Source organism: Mus caroli, chromosome 5 (assembly GCF_900094665.2).
Source record: "Mus caroli chromosome 5, CAROLI_EIJ_v1.1, whole genome shotgun sequence".
In the NCBI taxonomy this organism is placed as follows: Eukaryota; Metazoa; Chordata; class Mammalia; order Rodentia; family Muridae; genus Mus; species Mus caroli.
In genome coordinates this window covers 123,500,757-123,513,657 of record NC_034574.1, presented here as the reverse complement: position 1 = coordinate 123,513,657, position 12,901 = coordinate 123,500,757, and the positions used below count along the sequence as shown (strand labels likewise).

Below are 12,901 nucleotides of genomic sequence, written 5' to 3'. Positions count from 1 at the left end.
AGCAAGGTTTGTGACAGCAACATCAGATCCTGAGTGGAAGCTCGGGCAGGGGAGATAGCTCAGCCAGTAAGCATTTGCTTAGCAAGCATGAGGACCTGAGTTCAATTCCCAGCAGTCATGTTAAAATCTGGATAGGCGCATGCTTGTGATTCAAGTGTTGGGAGAGACAGAAGAGGTAGCTCCTTGAGACTCTAGTTAGTTAGCCTAGCCTAATTGGTAAGCCCCAATGAGAGACTCTGTCACAAAAGAAGCTGACCAGCTCCTGAGGAACAATACTTGAAGCTGACTTCTAGCCTCTACACACATGTGCACATGTATGTATGCACATCTGCATGTACATGGGAACACACACATATATACAAATACCCTGGAAACTTGATTAAAGGAGCTCTACTCTTTCTGAGAGCTAGCCTCTACCATAGCCCCAGATAGCCCTTTCTTCCTGACTTTACTGGGAGGTAGTTTTCTCCCATACTTAAAAAGGACGATGTGGGGCCAGGCATGGCAGTGCATACCTGTAATCCTAAAGCTGGAGTAGCATAGACAGCTAGATCCCTGCAGTTCACCGGCTAGCCAGCCAGCTTAGCCTATTTGATGTGCTCTAAGCCAGTAAGAGCCTCTGCTTCAAAGAGAAGGTGGATGGTGACTAAGGAGGTCCACTGGCCGCCATACACATGTGCATGCATGTGCACATGCACTTACCCAAGAACACATACACGCACATACACAAAAGCTAAGTCTGAATGTCCTCATGTAATCTGCACACCACACTCTTTTTTACCCTTCCCCTTTAGGAGAGACCCGTGTCAAGTCAGGATACTTAAATGGTACTCCAAAAAGGCCCTGATGGTGGAGATCTGAGAACAGGTTGCCAGCCAGGGCAATGAGGCAGCCTAAAGTACATCCCAGAGCTTCAGCCAAGCCTTCTGATGATCACAGCAGGCCTCTTGACAGCAACCTCCTGAGAGACCCAGAGCCAAAGTCTCCAGCTGAGCTGCTCTCTAATTCAAGACTTACTGAAACTCAGAGACCTGCAGAGTCACACATTGTTGTCTGCTCCGCATTATAATGCCACATGAGGAGCCACAGCTGAATCTGAGTACCTCTGCTTCAGTGAGGTCTGGATACCTACCAGGCTCTGATAGAACACCCTGCCAGTCTCTTAGCATGGTATCCTTTCTCCAGTATCTTTCCCTCCTGATGCTAATATCCCCTCCTGGAATACCAAAGCCAGAGACTGGCCTTTCTGCCCCTCTTTTTATGCTAACTTCAACCACTGCCACAGACTGAAACCGATGTGTTCATGCAAGTTCTATCACTTGGAGATGTGCACACCCCACCCCATCCCTGCCACCCCCAGCCACCCAAGCGTGGAGGCCATGAGCTTCCCTCCATGCAGGGATGGCTGTGGCAGGCTGTTTCACACACTTTCTCAGGCTGCTTCTCAGTGATTAGACAGTAGAAGGGAGGCAGAGCTTGGCAGCTGGGGACTGCTAGGATGCTGCTCTTCTTTGTTAGTTGCTGTTCTGAGCTGGGGGAGTAACTGCAGGAGAGGAAAGATGCTGCATTCCAGAGTTCATTTAAATATTACAGGGTGAGTCTGGGATAGGGATGGGGAGATGGTTCAGTTGGTAAAGAGCTTACCTTACAAGCAGGGAGACCTGAGTTTTATTCCCCAGGATCCTCCTCCCCATACGCACACAAAACCTAAACCAACCAACAAAACAAAGCAAAACAACAACAACAACAACAACAACAAAATCTGAGTGTGGCAGCCTGAACTTGTAATCTAAGCAACAGGGGAAGCTGAAATAGGAAGATCCCAAGGGCTTGCTGACCAGTAACACTAGCACAATCAGTGAATTCCAGGCCAGTGAGAGACCCTGCTTCAAAAACAAAGATAGGTGACTCCTGAAGAAGGACACATATGTACATATACATGAACACTCTCACACATGCACTCACATAAAGTACACTTTTAAAAATCAATAATCTCAGATGCAATTTCCTGCCTGTGGCTCACTTTGCAGTGCCTCCCGTCTCCTCACTCCGGAGGAGGGAGACTGACAGTATAACAAACCCAGAGAGTGGCTGTGATCATGATGGGGTGATGGAACTCTGCTAAAGAGAGTCAGTATTGTGTTTAAAAAACACTGTCTGCTCATGGAGATGCCAAACTGTAAAGAACCTGGAGAATCTGGGCCACTATGTGAGATAGGGATCTGAGACCCATAGTTCCTTCCGTCCTCTCAGATAGCAGCGGGTTGGGGGTGGGGGGGAAGCACAGAGCTCAGGATGCCCTGTGGTATCTTCCTTGGCTAGGGTGGACCGTGAAGGCAGAGCGCAGGGTAGAAAGAACTCATGGCAACTGTAGGCAAAATGTAGACGGTCAGGCTCAACCTGGATGGGCTGAAAAATGGCACTGCTGTTTGGATCCAAAATGTCTCCTACAGGGCCATGGTTTAAATTCTCTGATGGCTCTATTTTGGGACATTATGGGTTCTTGAGAAGACAAGTCACTAGAGGAAGATCCTCAGGGTATACGATGGCTGACTCCTTCCTGGTTTTCTCTCTCCTTCCTGTGCGCCCATTGCCATGATGGTGCCTGGCAAGTCCTATTGTCGTGATGAGTCAGATCACATCTGAATCCTCTGAAACCGTGAGCCAAAATGAATCTTTCTTCCTCTAAATTGTCCCTGCCATCTATTTTTGTCACGGTCAAATGAAAGGTATTTATATGCTCATTGGCTATAAGGTAGGCGAGTACCAGAATGATTCAAGATGAGGAAAAGATAACCATATGCTTACCTATCTTAGGAATGTGTGTTTACCAAAAACACTGTTCTAAGAAATCAAGGGAATACTGTGTTTTGATGGTATTTGCAATGTTTTAATTTATTTTTCCTGGGTTTTATTTGTTTCTGTTTGAAATTGTTTGGGTTTAGTTTTTGCTTTTGTGAGACAGGGTCTCACCCTGCAAACTCTGTACCCCAGGCTGGCTTCAAACTCAGAGCAATCCTCCTGCTTCAGTCTCCTAAGTACCAAGATCACAGGCATGCACTACTCTGCCCAGCTTCCGTAGTGTTTTAGATGTCTAAAAAGAAATTCCATTCGATTGAACTCAGCAACGTATCTGGCTCATGTTTTAAAAACAAAGATTAATGACCCATTCCCCTAATTCCATACTCATAAAATAATAGTCACATTTTAAAATAGAGACGTGAAGTAAAAATGATTTAGTGGCACTCTAATAATTAGAATGTAGGCATCAGTGATCTCCAACAAGGATCCACATGACAGAATGGGCCATAAATGGATAGCATTGAAAGCAGTCCTTAGATAAAACCAACATCTCTTATGAAGCACGGGAGTAGTATCAAGATTCAACACAAGCTACCATCCACCCTGTCAGTGAGGAAGCTCTTGGAATTGTCAGGTTTGAGCTAGAAGCTACCAAGACCAAGCTTACCTGTATATATACAGACACACACACACACACACACACACACACACACACACACACACACACACGGGGGGGGGGTGTCTCTCTATCTCTCTTCTCCTCTCTCTACTGCTTTCTCCTCTCATTCTACCCTCTCTCCCTGTCTTATTTCTCCTCTCTCATGTCATCAAAACTGCCATAAAAGAAATGAAAGCTGCCATGCTGTGATTGCATGTGAACTGTGACTATGTAATCTTCAGTTTCCCAGAGGATGTTTACTAAGCATCCTGAGCAATCAGGGACTACAGCAAAGGGGAACCACATCCCTTATGACAAACACACATAAGAGGACCAACTCCTGTCACTGAGACGACAGGTACATCTGATTGGAAGCAAGTCCTACAGAGTCCTCAGTGACTGCATGGCATAAGATGGCCACCTCTTCCCCCAACCCACCCCCAAAACCTCTAAGGCAGAGGTTTGCAACCTGTGGGATCATGACCCCTTTGGCGGGGTCACATATGAGATGTTGTGCATATCAGATATTTATATTATGATTTATAACAGTTGCAAATTACAGTTATGAAGTAGCAACAAAATTTATGGCTGGGGTCACCACAACATGAGGAATTGTATTAAAGGGTCATTAGGAAGCATTCTTAATTAGCATTAGGATGGTTGAGAACCTCTGCTCTAAGAGGAGACCTCTACTCTGTCTCATGGAATTGAATTCTCTTCAGAACCCCTCTCATGCCTATTTGCCTATAGTGCTAATAACGCCCCCCAATAAACCTATTACCCAAAAGGACAACTTGCTTCATTGTCTCTCTTGAACCCCTACACTGAGAACGTTCATGAGTTTAGCTCAAAGTAAGAGATATTACAGGCAATACCAATGTCACCCTTTCAAGGTCTCTAGGAGGAAGTCCTTCATGAGTTAGATGTAGAAGAATTTCACCTCCACAATTGCAAACTCTGCTCCAAAGAAAACACATGAGGAGACAGCTCAATTCTCCAGACCCTAACAATATAGCATATCAACTGCGATACCCAATTCAAAGAACACCTAACACCCCAGTCCAAGAGGGCTCACTGCAGTCTGAATAGACACCCCAGGCTTCACAGTGAAAGTTAGTTGATCCCAGAAAACAAGATACTGCCAGACTTAATCTTATGTGAAAAATCTCACTTACCTGCCAGAAGATACTGTCTATCGTATTTCCAAGAAAGCCATCCCGACCTTCTGATGACACCAGCTTGGGCCCAAGAATCGTCATGAATTCATCAAAATCTACCTGCCCATCTCCTGAAATGAGAAAGAGAGAGAGATAAGTGAAAAGTACCATAAATGTGATCAACAGCCCCTGATGCAGTTAACAACTCTATCCTTTTCTCCTTGGCATGACCTAAATAAAATAAAAAGAGCTGGTGATAGAACAGAATTGTTTAACATTGTTCATTTTTGTTGTTGTTGTTTGTTTGTTTCCTAGACTGAGGATTGAACCCAGGTGCCCAAGCATCTAGGCAGGTGCTCTACTACTGAGCCACTTCCCCAGCCCCTCACTGGGGGATTCTAGGCAGAGGCTCTACCACTGAGCTATGACACCAACTCCTCACTAGGGAGGGTTCTAGGCAAGTGTTCTACCACTGAGCCACACCCTCAGCCTCTCACTAAGGGATTCTAGAAACACATTCTATCACTGAGCCATAATCCCAACTCTTCAAAGGGGAATTTTACATAGAAATTTGTCCTGGATAGGTTTGCTGCTGCTGCTGCTGTTATTGTTGTGTTTGTTTTTCTATTGAATCAGGCTTCTTTGGGAAGAGGAAACAATTGAGAAAATGACCACAGAAGAAACTCCTGTAGTCAAGCCTGTATAGCACTTTCTTGATTCATGACTCGTGTGGATGGTGTCACCCACCCTTAGGAAAGTGGTCATGGATGGTATCAGAAAACCAGCTGAGCAAGCCACAAGGAACAAGCCACTTAAGTAGCACTCTCCATGGCCTCTGCTTCAGTACCTACCTCTAGGTTCAGGCTCCTATCCCACTTCCCTTCATGATGAACACACAAACTGAAATACCCTCCCACCCCCACACTTCTTTTGGTCATGATGTTTTATCACAGCAATAGACACCCTAAGACAGTATTCTACACTAAATCAAATCCCCAGCCCTTTCGCTGGCATATTCTAATATGTACCTTACATGTACACCCCAGCCCCTCACTGGAGGATTCTTAATAACCGCTCTACAGCTGAGCCATACCCCAACCCCAGCCCCTCACCTGGGGATTCTGTGCAAGTGTTCTGTCATTAAACAATATTCCCAGTCCTCTTTGTACTTTTTGTTTAGAGACAGGATCTCACTAACTTACCCAGGCTGGCTTTGATCTCATTTTGTAGATTAGGATGGTCTTTAACTTGCAATCCTCCTGCCTCAGCCTCATGAATAACTGAGATGACAAGCCTTCACTACCAAGGTTCACTGTGTTTTAAAATATTAAAGTATCACAATAAAGTGGCAATAATTAGGGAAATACATTTTTGTTCTTCTCTTTAAAAACAATCTGCCAGATTGCTCAGGCCAGCCTCAGACTTGCAATGGAGCTAAGAATGACATTTTCTTCTGATCTTCCCATCTCCACTTCCCAAGTGTTAGGACTGCATACATGTGCCATCTGTTTATTTAGTGCTGGGGATGGACACAGGGTTTTTGTACATGCTACATAAGAACTCTATTGACAAAGCTACAATCCCAGTCCTACCACAAGTCTTGACTATATAATTTCTTCTTTCCCCTAATTGAATTTTGTGTTGCTTTATTCATGCATAGAAAGTATATGGGCGCATGCACATATATGCACACACATCCACACTAGCTTAGTTGTGTAGCATCTAAGCTTTTGTAAGTATGCTCTTCGATAGTCACAGCAGGATGAAGTTACTCATGAGACATTTCTTCGTGCCTTCCCCCATCACTAAGTAATTCATGACTGTATTCTAAATGTTCACCCAGCACCTCCTTCTTAGCATGACCACACCTCACATCTGCTGCTCCTCTGTACCTCAAATTATCTGGCCATGTGTGATGGAAGTCACAAGTTCTTCCTTGCACTCACACATAAACATATTCATTATGTCTAAAGGGTTTAACCCCTTAAATACTTGTTGAAGTTCTCTCTGTCATTTCTCCAGTAGATAATTCCCTTTCTAATAAGCTTGGTGGAACAACACTTCCAAGAGTCATTACTTGTATTTGAGATTATGGTAGCACACTGCTGCCCCTATGCCATCTTCCATATAGTTTGAGATTACTTCCCCCCAAAGCTTCTACTTCTACAAACTTCAGTGATATTTTGACCCACCTCAGCATACTCTGAGCCCGCCTCTCTCTCTCTCTCTCTCTCTCTCTCTCTCTCTCTCTCTCTCTCTCTCCTCTCTCTCTCTCTCTCATAGCCTTATTATTATGATTTTGCATAAAATGCAATATGTTGTTTTCACCTTTCTGGTTCCATGTGCCTGCTGGTATGTCTCCTGCAGGATGTCTTTACCCATGGTCTTCCTGATGAATGCCACCTTGTTCTCAGAGGAGGAGCTACAATGCTCTTAATGTTTTATTGCTTCCTGGCCATACCTTGTCTCACCAAGAAGAGTCTGCCAACTTTTCTTTCTCATCAGTACTTATGTAGCTATTTACTCAGAATGGAAACATTCCCCATTAGAAAGAAGAGGGCGTTCACAAGACTCGGGAAGCTCAGAAAACTCACAAGACACAGAAAGACCAGGAAATTCATAAGGCCCAGGAAGTTCAGAAAACTCAGAAGATTCACAAGGTCCCTCTCCCGAGGGTTTTTCAGTGTCTCATCTGCCTTCAAGTGACCTATGACACTCTAGGTAACCCTTTACCTGTACTTCTATAAGTAACTCCTTCTGGTAAACTCATTGGTTCAACAAGTCAGACCTTGGTAGAATCATTTCTTTGATCAGTTATTGGTACCTATCTGAAGTGAACAGATGTTTGTTCACATTTTCCCAGGAAATGTCTCAGCATAGTCTCCTACAACGTCATGTGTGTCAGGTACAGAACTTACCACTTTGTGTTCCCATCTGGATTTGCCTTACTCTCTAACCTGGGCTTGATTGTGGAAGGTCAAAGAGCAAAGCAATTGTGTGACTATTTTCTATGAAATGAAACATTTCCTTCTGGAGGGAGGTTTGTTGTTGTTGTTTTTGTTTGTCTGTTTGTTTTTTGTTTTTGACTAGGGGAGTTAACAAAACATACAAGGCACAGAAAGCCCCTAAAACTTACAAGATTCAAAATGCCCCTCTCAGTGTTACATAAGTAGCCACTCAGTGTTACATAAGTAGCCACTAACAGGGGGTGGGACATGTCTCCCACCTGTTAACCAAATGCAGAGAGCTCTGAGATGAAGCTTTTCTGAGTCATCACCCATGCTGGGCAGACTTTTGGTGATACAGCTGCCTGTGAGTCACAAATGCTCCTATAAGCAATCTCAATATACTCACTGGTTCACAGAACGGACCACAGTGGAGCCATTCCTTTGACTTGTCATCTGTGCTCTATTTGGGGTGAATAGACATTTGTTCATGTATCATCAGGAAGAGTAAGTAACCCAAGAAGGCTTGAGACATGTCTGTATACTGATTGCCAGAACAGGTATTCAGAATATTCTTAGAGAATGAATAAGTGATGTCTCCTGATTGTTTTCCCTTGTTCGGTTAAGCATCAATTGGTTTTTGTGTGGTATTTTATTCTGTTTTCATGCGAGAGCTGGTGCTAACCAAATGGTGTTTGTCAAGTCAACTTTACAGGTCAATCTGAACCCACAGGGCATTGAGTGACTCTCAGCAAGTCATCAACATGGCATTAGGAACCATTACAACCATTTAAACTGGCAACACAGCCAACAGCTTTCCACCTCCTTACCTTAACTCTGGTTAGTGAATCCACACCCAGTAGCATGCCAGATTGAAGACCCAGAAATTTATCTACTCTCAGAGCATCCATGTTCCCAAGGAGCACTCATTCAAAACCTATGCCCAGTGGCCAAATAGATGTCATCATCAGGATGCCAATAACTCAGCACAGACTGTCCATGAACACTCTGCCTCATAGATGAAACCCTTGGGAGGACCAGGGAGGTGTGGCAAGCTGGTGAGAAAGGGAAGATTAATCTACCGAATGGGGTGGAACAGTCAATGAAATGCTGAGTGGAAATCAATTTTTCTCTCCCCATTTGACATGATAAAGGGAGCTAGAATTTCGCCTTTGCTGGTATGCTAAAAATGTGCAGACAAACAATGAATTCACATTGGCCTCTCAGATTAGCAAGGACTTCTAAATAGAAAACTCTCCAATGTGATACTGGCAGAGACACAAAAAGGATGCCTTCCGATGTGTTCCTGGGTATAAATAGGAAGTTATCTATCAAGGTAGGAAGGAAGAAATAGAAAAGGGAGGAGGAAGAATGGGAAGCCAAAGACGAGAAGGAAGGAGGAGGAAGAAGGGGGAAGGAGGAAGTGAGATTAAGCAGGAAAAGAGGAAGGATGGGAGAAAAGAAAAGGAAGGAGAGAAGGGAGAGGAAGAAGGAAGATGAAAAGGGAGCTGGGTGAGGAAGAGTAGAAAGAAGGAGAAGGAGGGGGAAGATGATGGAAGAAGAAGATGATAAAACACTGGATTCCTGCATCCCCTAAACATGTACCATAGAAACAGCTCATGGTCACCCATGACAAGCTCTTGTAGTAAAAGTTTTGCTTCTTTAAAAACCCAGTTGATGAATAAATCGAGTCCTTTTATCATATAGGGCAGGGCAGGGGGTAAGGAGAAAAACCTTATCTCAGACAGATAGTAAAAAGGCCTTAATCTCACTATCCAGAATTAATCATGTAAGAACAAGATAGAGGATAGTGAAGGAGTGTTGTCTCAGCAAATAATAACTGCTTAGATTACTTTAATTGCTTTGAATTGTTTTAATTATCAAAATGTGTGTGGTTATAAATTTGGTGGTTATAATATTAAAAATCGTCTGGAAAAGAGGTCAGGATAGAGCTGGCCTGAAGAGAAAGGAGGCTGCTAATTTGAGTCAATATAGACCTTTGATGATTTCAGGTTACTGGACAAAGGACATGCTATTTGGGGAGAGAAGCTCTGTATTTGGGTTAGTAGGAAAGAGGAAAAGATTTTGGACCCCTTCCAGAGGGATATGGATCAGATATGATCCATATGATAAGGAAAGACCCCCTGAAGATCTTGGCTACAGAAAAGAAAACCTCAAGAAAATCAAACAGGACAGGTGATATTTAATTAGCTCTCAGATCTCTGACAGGGTTGAAGACTAGTTATAATTTCATAACCAAACTTAAGTTGTTTAGCAGTGAGGACGATGATAGAGATTTGAAAGGATGGTTTTCAGAGGGTAATGCAAGTTAAAAACAAAACATAATTAAGGTATAGAATTGTAAACTCTTTACGTTAGGATAGATGTTAGAAATATGTACCTTAATTGACAAAATTGATGGACTGGATGTTATTAGTGTATACCATATCTTATAGTTTACATAACTGTTATGACTATGTTCAATGTATAGCTGAGAGAAAAGGCCTTTTTAATGGACAAAAAGAGGGAAATGTTGTGGATTTGATTTAATGCTTATATTATGTTAATTGAGTTCCCCCAAATTGCACAAGAATCCCCCATGTAAGATGTTGTGCAGGTCCCTGCCCCCGGTTGGTTCTGATTTGTAAATAAAGTTGTCAGCAGTCAATGGCTGGGCAGGGAGACAGAGGCAGGACTTTAGGATTCTCAAGCAAGGGAACCTGGAGAAGAAGAAGAATAACCATGCCAGGGGAGGAATAATATGCAGGCCTAAGAGCAGCAGAAGACAGAGTACCAAACATGTAAGAGCTAGGGAAGAGCAGCCCCTCCCCCAATAATTGGATCTTGGGTAGCAAAGATGGAATATAGATTTTAGAAGGTAATAACTCAGGAGTATCAGAGGGGAGGCATTAGCAACATGGAAGTTTGGGAGTAGCCCAGCCATTGAGCTGATTAAGGCATATTAAATATAGGGTGTGTGTGTGTGTGTGTGTATTTCATTAGAGAGCTCAAAACATTGGGTGCATGGTAAGGAACTTGCACCACCCACCACCAGGACCTGAGAGATTAGAGTGGATTAATCACCTACTGCTACAATGTTATGTTAATATGGTTTTTGTTTTAATCCCAGGTGTCCATATCCGCTAACTATGATTTGTCTCATGCTCCGTCAGGGGTGTGATTCTGCCAGCTGACGATGTTTGGAATTCATGGAACTCTTGAGAGGGTATAAAAATGCCAGAGTCCTGAGAGAAAGGAGGCTCTGCTGCTCCTCCTGCTGCTGCTGCTGCTCCTCCCCCTGTTGCTGCTCCTCCCCCTGCTGCTGCTCCCTGTTGCTGTTGTTTGTCAAGTGGTTGTGAGCACAGAAACGAGGAGAAGAAACTTGATGATGAAGATTAGACTTGCCCCAAGGATCTCAATGCTCCTAGTCAGCAGAAAGTAGTCTAACAAGATCTACACTCCTCTTTTCCCTCTACCCCTTTTCTCTCCTACCTAGCATTGGGGAGTTGGAAGGGATTGGGGTGGAGAAGGATGGTAGGTACCAGAACCCAATAAAATAGCCAAAAATTATGGTTATAAACTCTAACAATCACAAAGTCTTCGTGTTTCAGTTCAAAGGCATAGGCCTATTTGTGTGCAGATCTTATGGACTCTTAACTAAAGTGTGTCTAACAAGCTGAGCACTCACACTCCTGCTCAAGGTCTAGAGGGCACTATTATTTCCCACTTGGAAGACTAGCAAGGGGGCTTGCCCTTGCTTCTCAGCCTGAGGAAATTAAAACCATGTTTGAAAATATCTACCTTTCAAGTAAGAGAGGAGGGACCACCTACTTATCTACCCCATGCAGAGGCCCAGAGGAGCAAAGCATTGTGGACCTCAAGGATCCCCAGGAGTTAGAGCACCAAGCAGTGCTCACAAATAGATGCTACTTTTGGCCAAAGGCACCATCAGAGCAAGAGCTACCCAGCAGACCCAATGTTTCTAAGATCTACTTTGGTCCCAGGAAAAAGCAAGCAGCTCATTTACCACTTACAAACTGTGGTCTGGCTGGAGGACCTGGAGAGATGGCTTAGTAATTAACGTGATAGCCCTGCAAGCATGAGGAATCATTTTAGGGTCCCAGGCAAGCATGACATCCTGTCTGTAATTCTAGCCTGGGAAGGTGAAGAAAACCATCTCTAAGCAACCCATCTATTAAGTGTACCCATATTGGATGAGTTCTGGGTTTGATTGAGACATCCTGCCTCGATGAATGAGGTGAAAAGGGTGACTGAAAAAAAATCAATTAAAACATCAACCTTGAACCTCCACATGAATGAAAAGAGAGGTATATGTGCAACAACACACCCTTGCACTCCCAGATATGCAAGAACATGCACATGAACACACACAGAGAGAGAGAGAGAGAGAGAGAGATCTAAATGACTGTCTCATTGACTAGGAAGATGGCTCAGTGGTTAAGGGGCATTGGAATTCAGCTAGCAACACCCAAATCAGGTGGCTTACCGCTACCTATAACTCCAGCTCCAGGGGATCTGACACCCTCTCCCGGACTGTGAGAGCATCTGCATGTACAAATACACACAGAGACACACAAAGACACATACTTGAAAAATAAAAAAGTCTTTGAAATGAATAAATAGCCCTTATCTTTGTAGGTGTCATGTAATTATTTAAAAGAACGAGTAATAATAAGAAACAGGAGATCGTCGTTTGACATTTTCTAGATGTCTGGCATATGAGTATTATGCAGATTTATCTCAACTCCAACACTATGAACAATTCTCCCAGTTCACATCTTACCAGTGATAGACATTAGGCAAGAAGGGGTTAAAAACACTGAGTAGAAAATTCCAGAGAGCTAGCACATGGCAGTGCAAGGGCTCAACTTGGGTCACAATATCAACCCTACAGTAGACCATGCCCCTCTGCATCAAAGACCCCAGCACACAGCCTTGATAAGGCTCGTATTTGTCTCCAAAGTCTGAGAGTTTCAATGTGTTTTCCTCTTTTAGCCCCAAGGAAAGGATTTAATGGGTAATTGGGAAAGGTGACCTCTGGGAATTGTTAATGTAAATGGCCACTGTCTAAAAGCCACATGTTCCTCAGTTTGCTACTGTGCCTGCAGTGAACATCCTTAGTCATCCTCACAGATGGTCGGTTCCGGAGGAGCCCAGGCACTCACATACAACTTAGCACATAACTTCAATTTCTCCCACTCCCCAAAAGAATTGGTCTGATAAACAAGTCTAAATAGCCCCATTAAAAAATGGGACTCAGAGTTAAACAAAGAATTCTCACCTGAGGAATACCGAATGGCTGAGAAGCACCTGAAAAA

The 12,901-nt window shown here is 43.6% G+C and overlaps 1 protein-coding gene across 7 annotated transcripts in view; it reads right to left on the bottom strand.

Annotated features, from left to right (window-relative positions):
* Nucleotides 1–12,901, bottom strand: part of Caln1 (calneuron 1) — a 473,529-nt gene that overhangs the window by 168,357 nt on the left and 292,271 nt on the right. For all 7 annotated transcript variants that reach the window (XM_021163075.2, XM_029477872.1, XM_029477873.1 and 4 more), the window contains one exon: nt 4,636–4,748. In XM_021163075.2, coding sequence (XP_021018734.1) covers nt 4,636–4,748 — 113 coding nt within the window. The remainder of the gene's footprint in view (nt 1–4,635; nt 4,749–12,901) is intronic.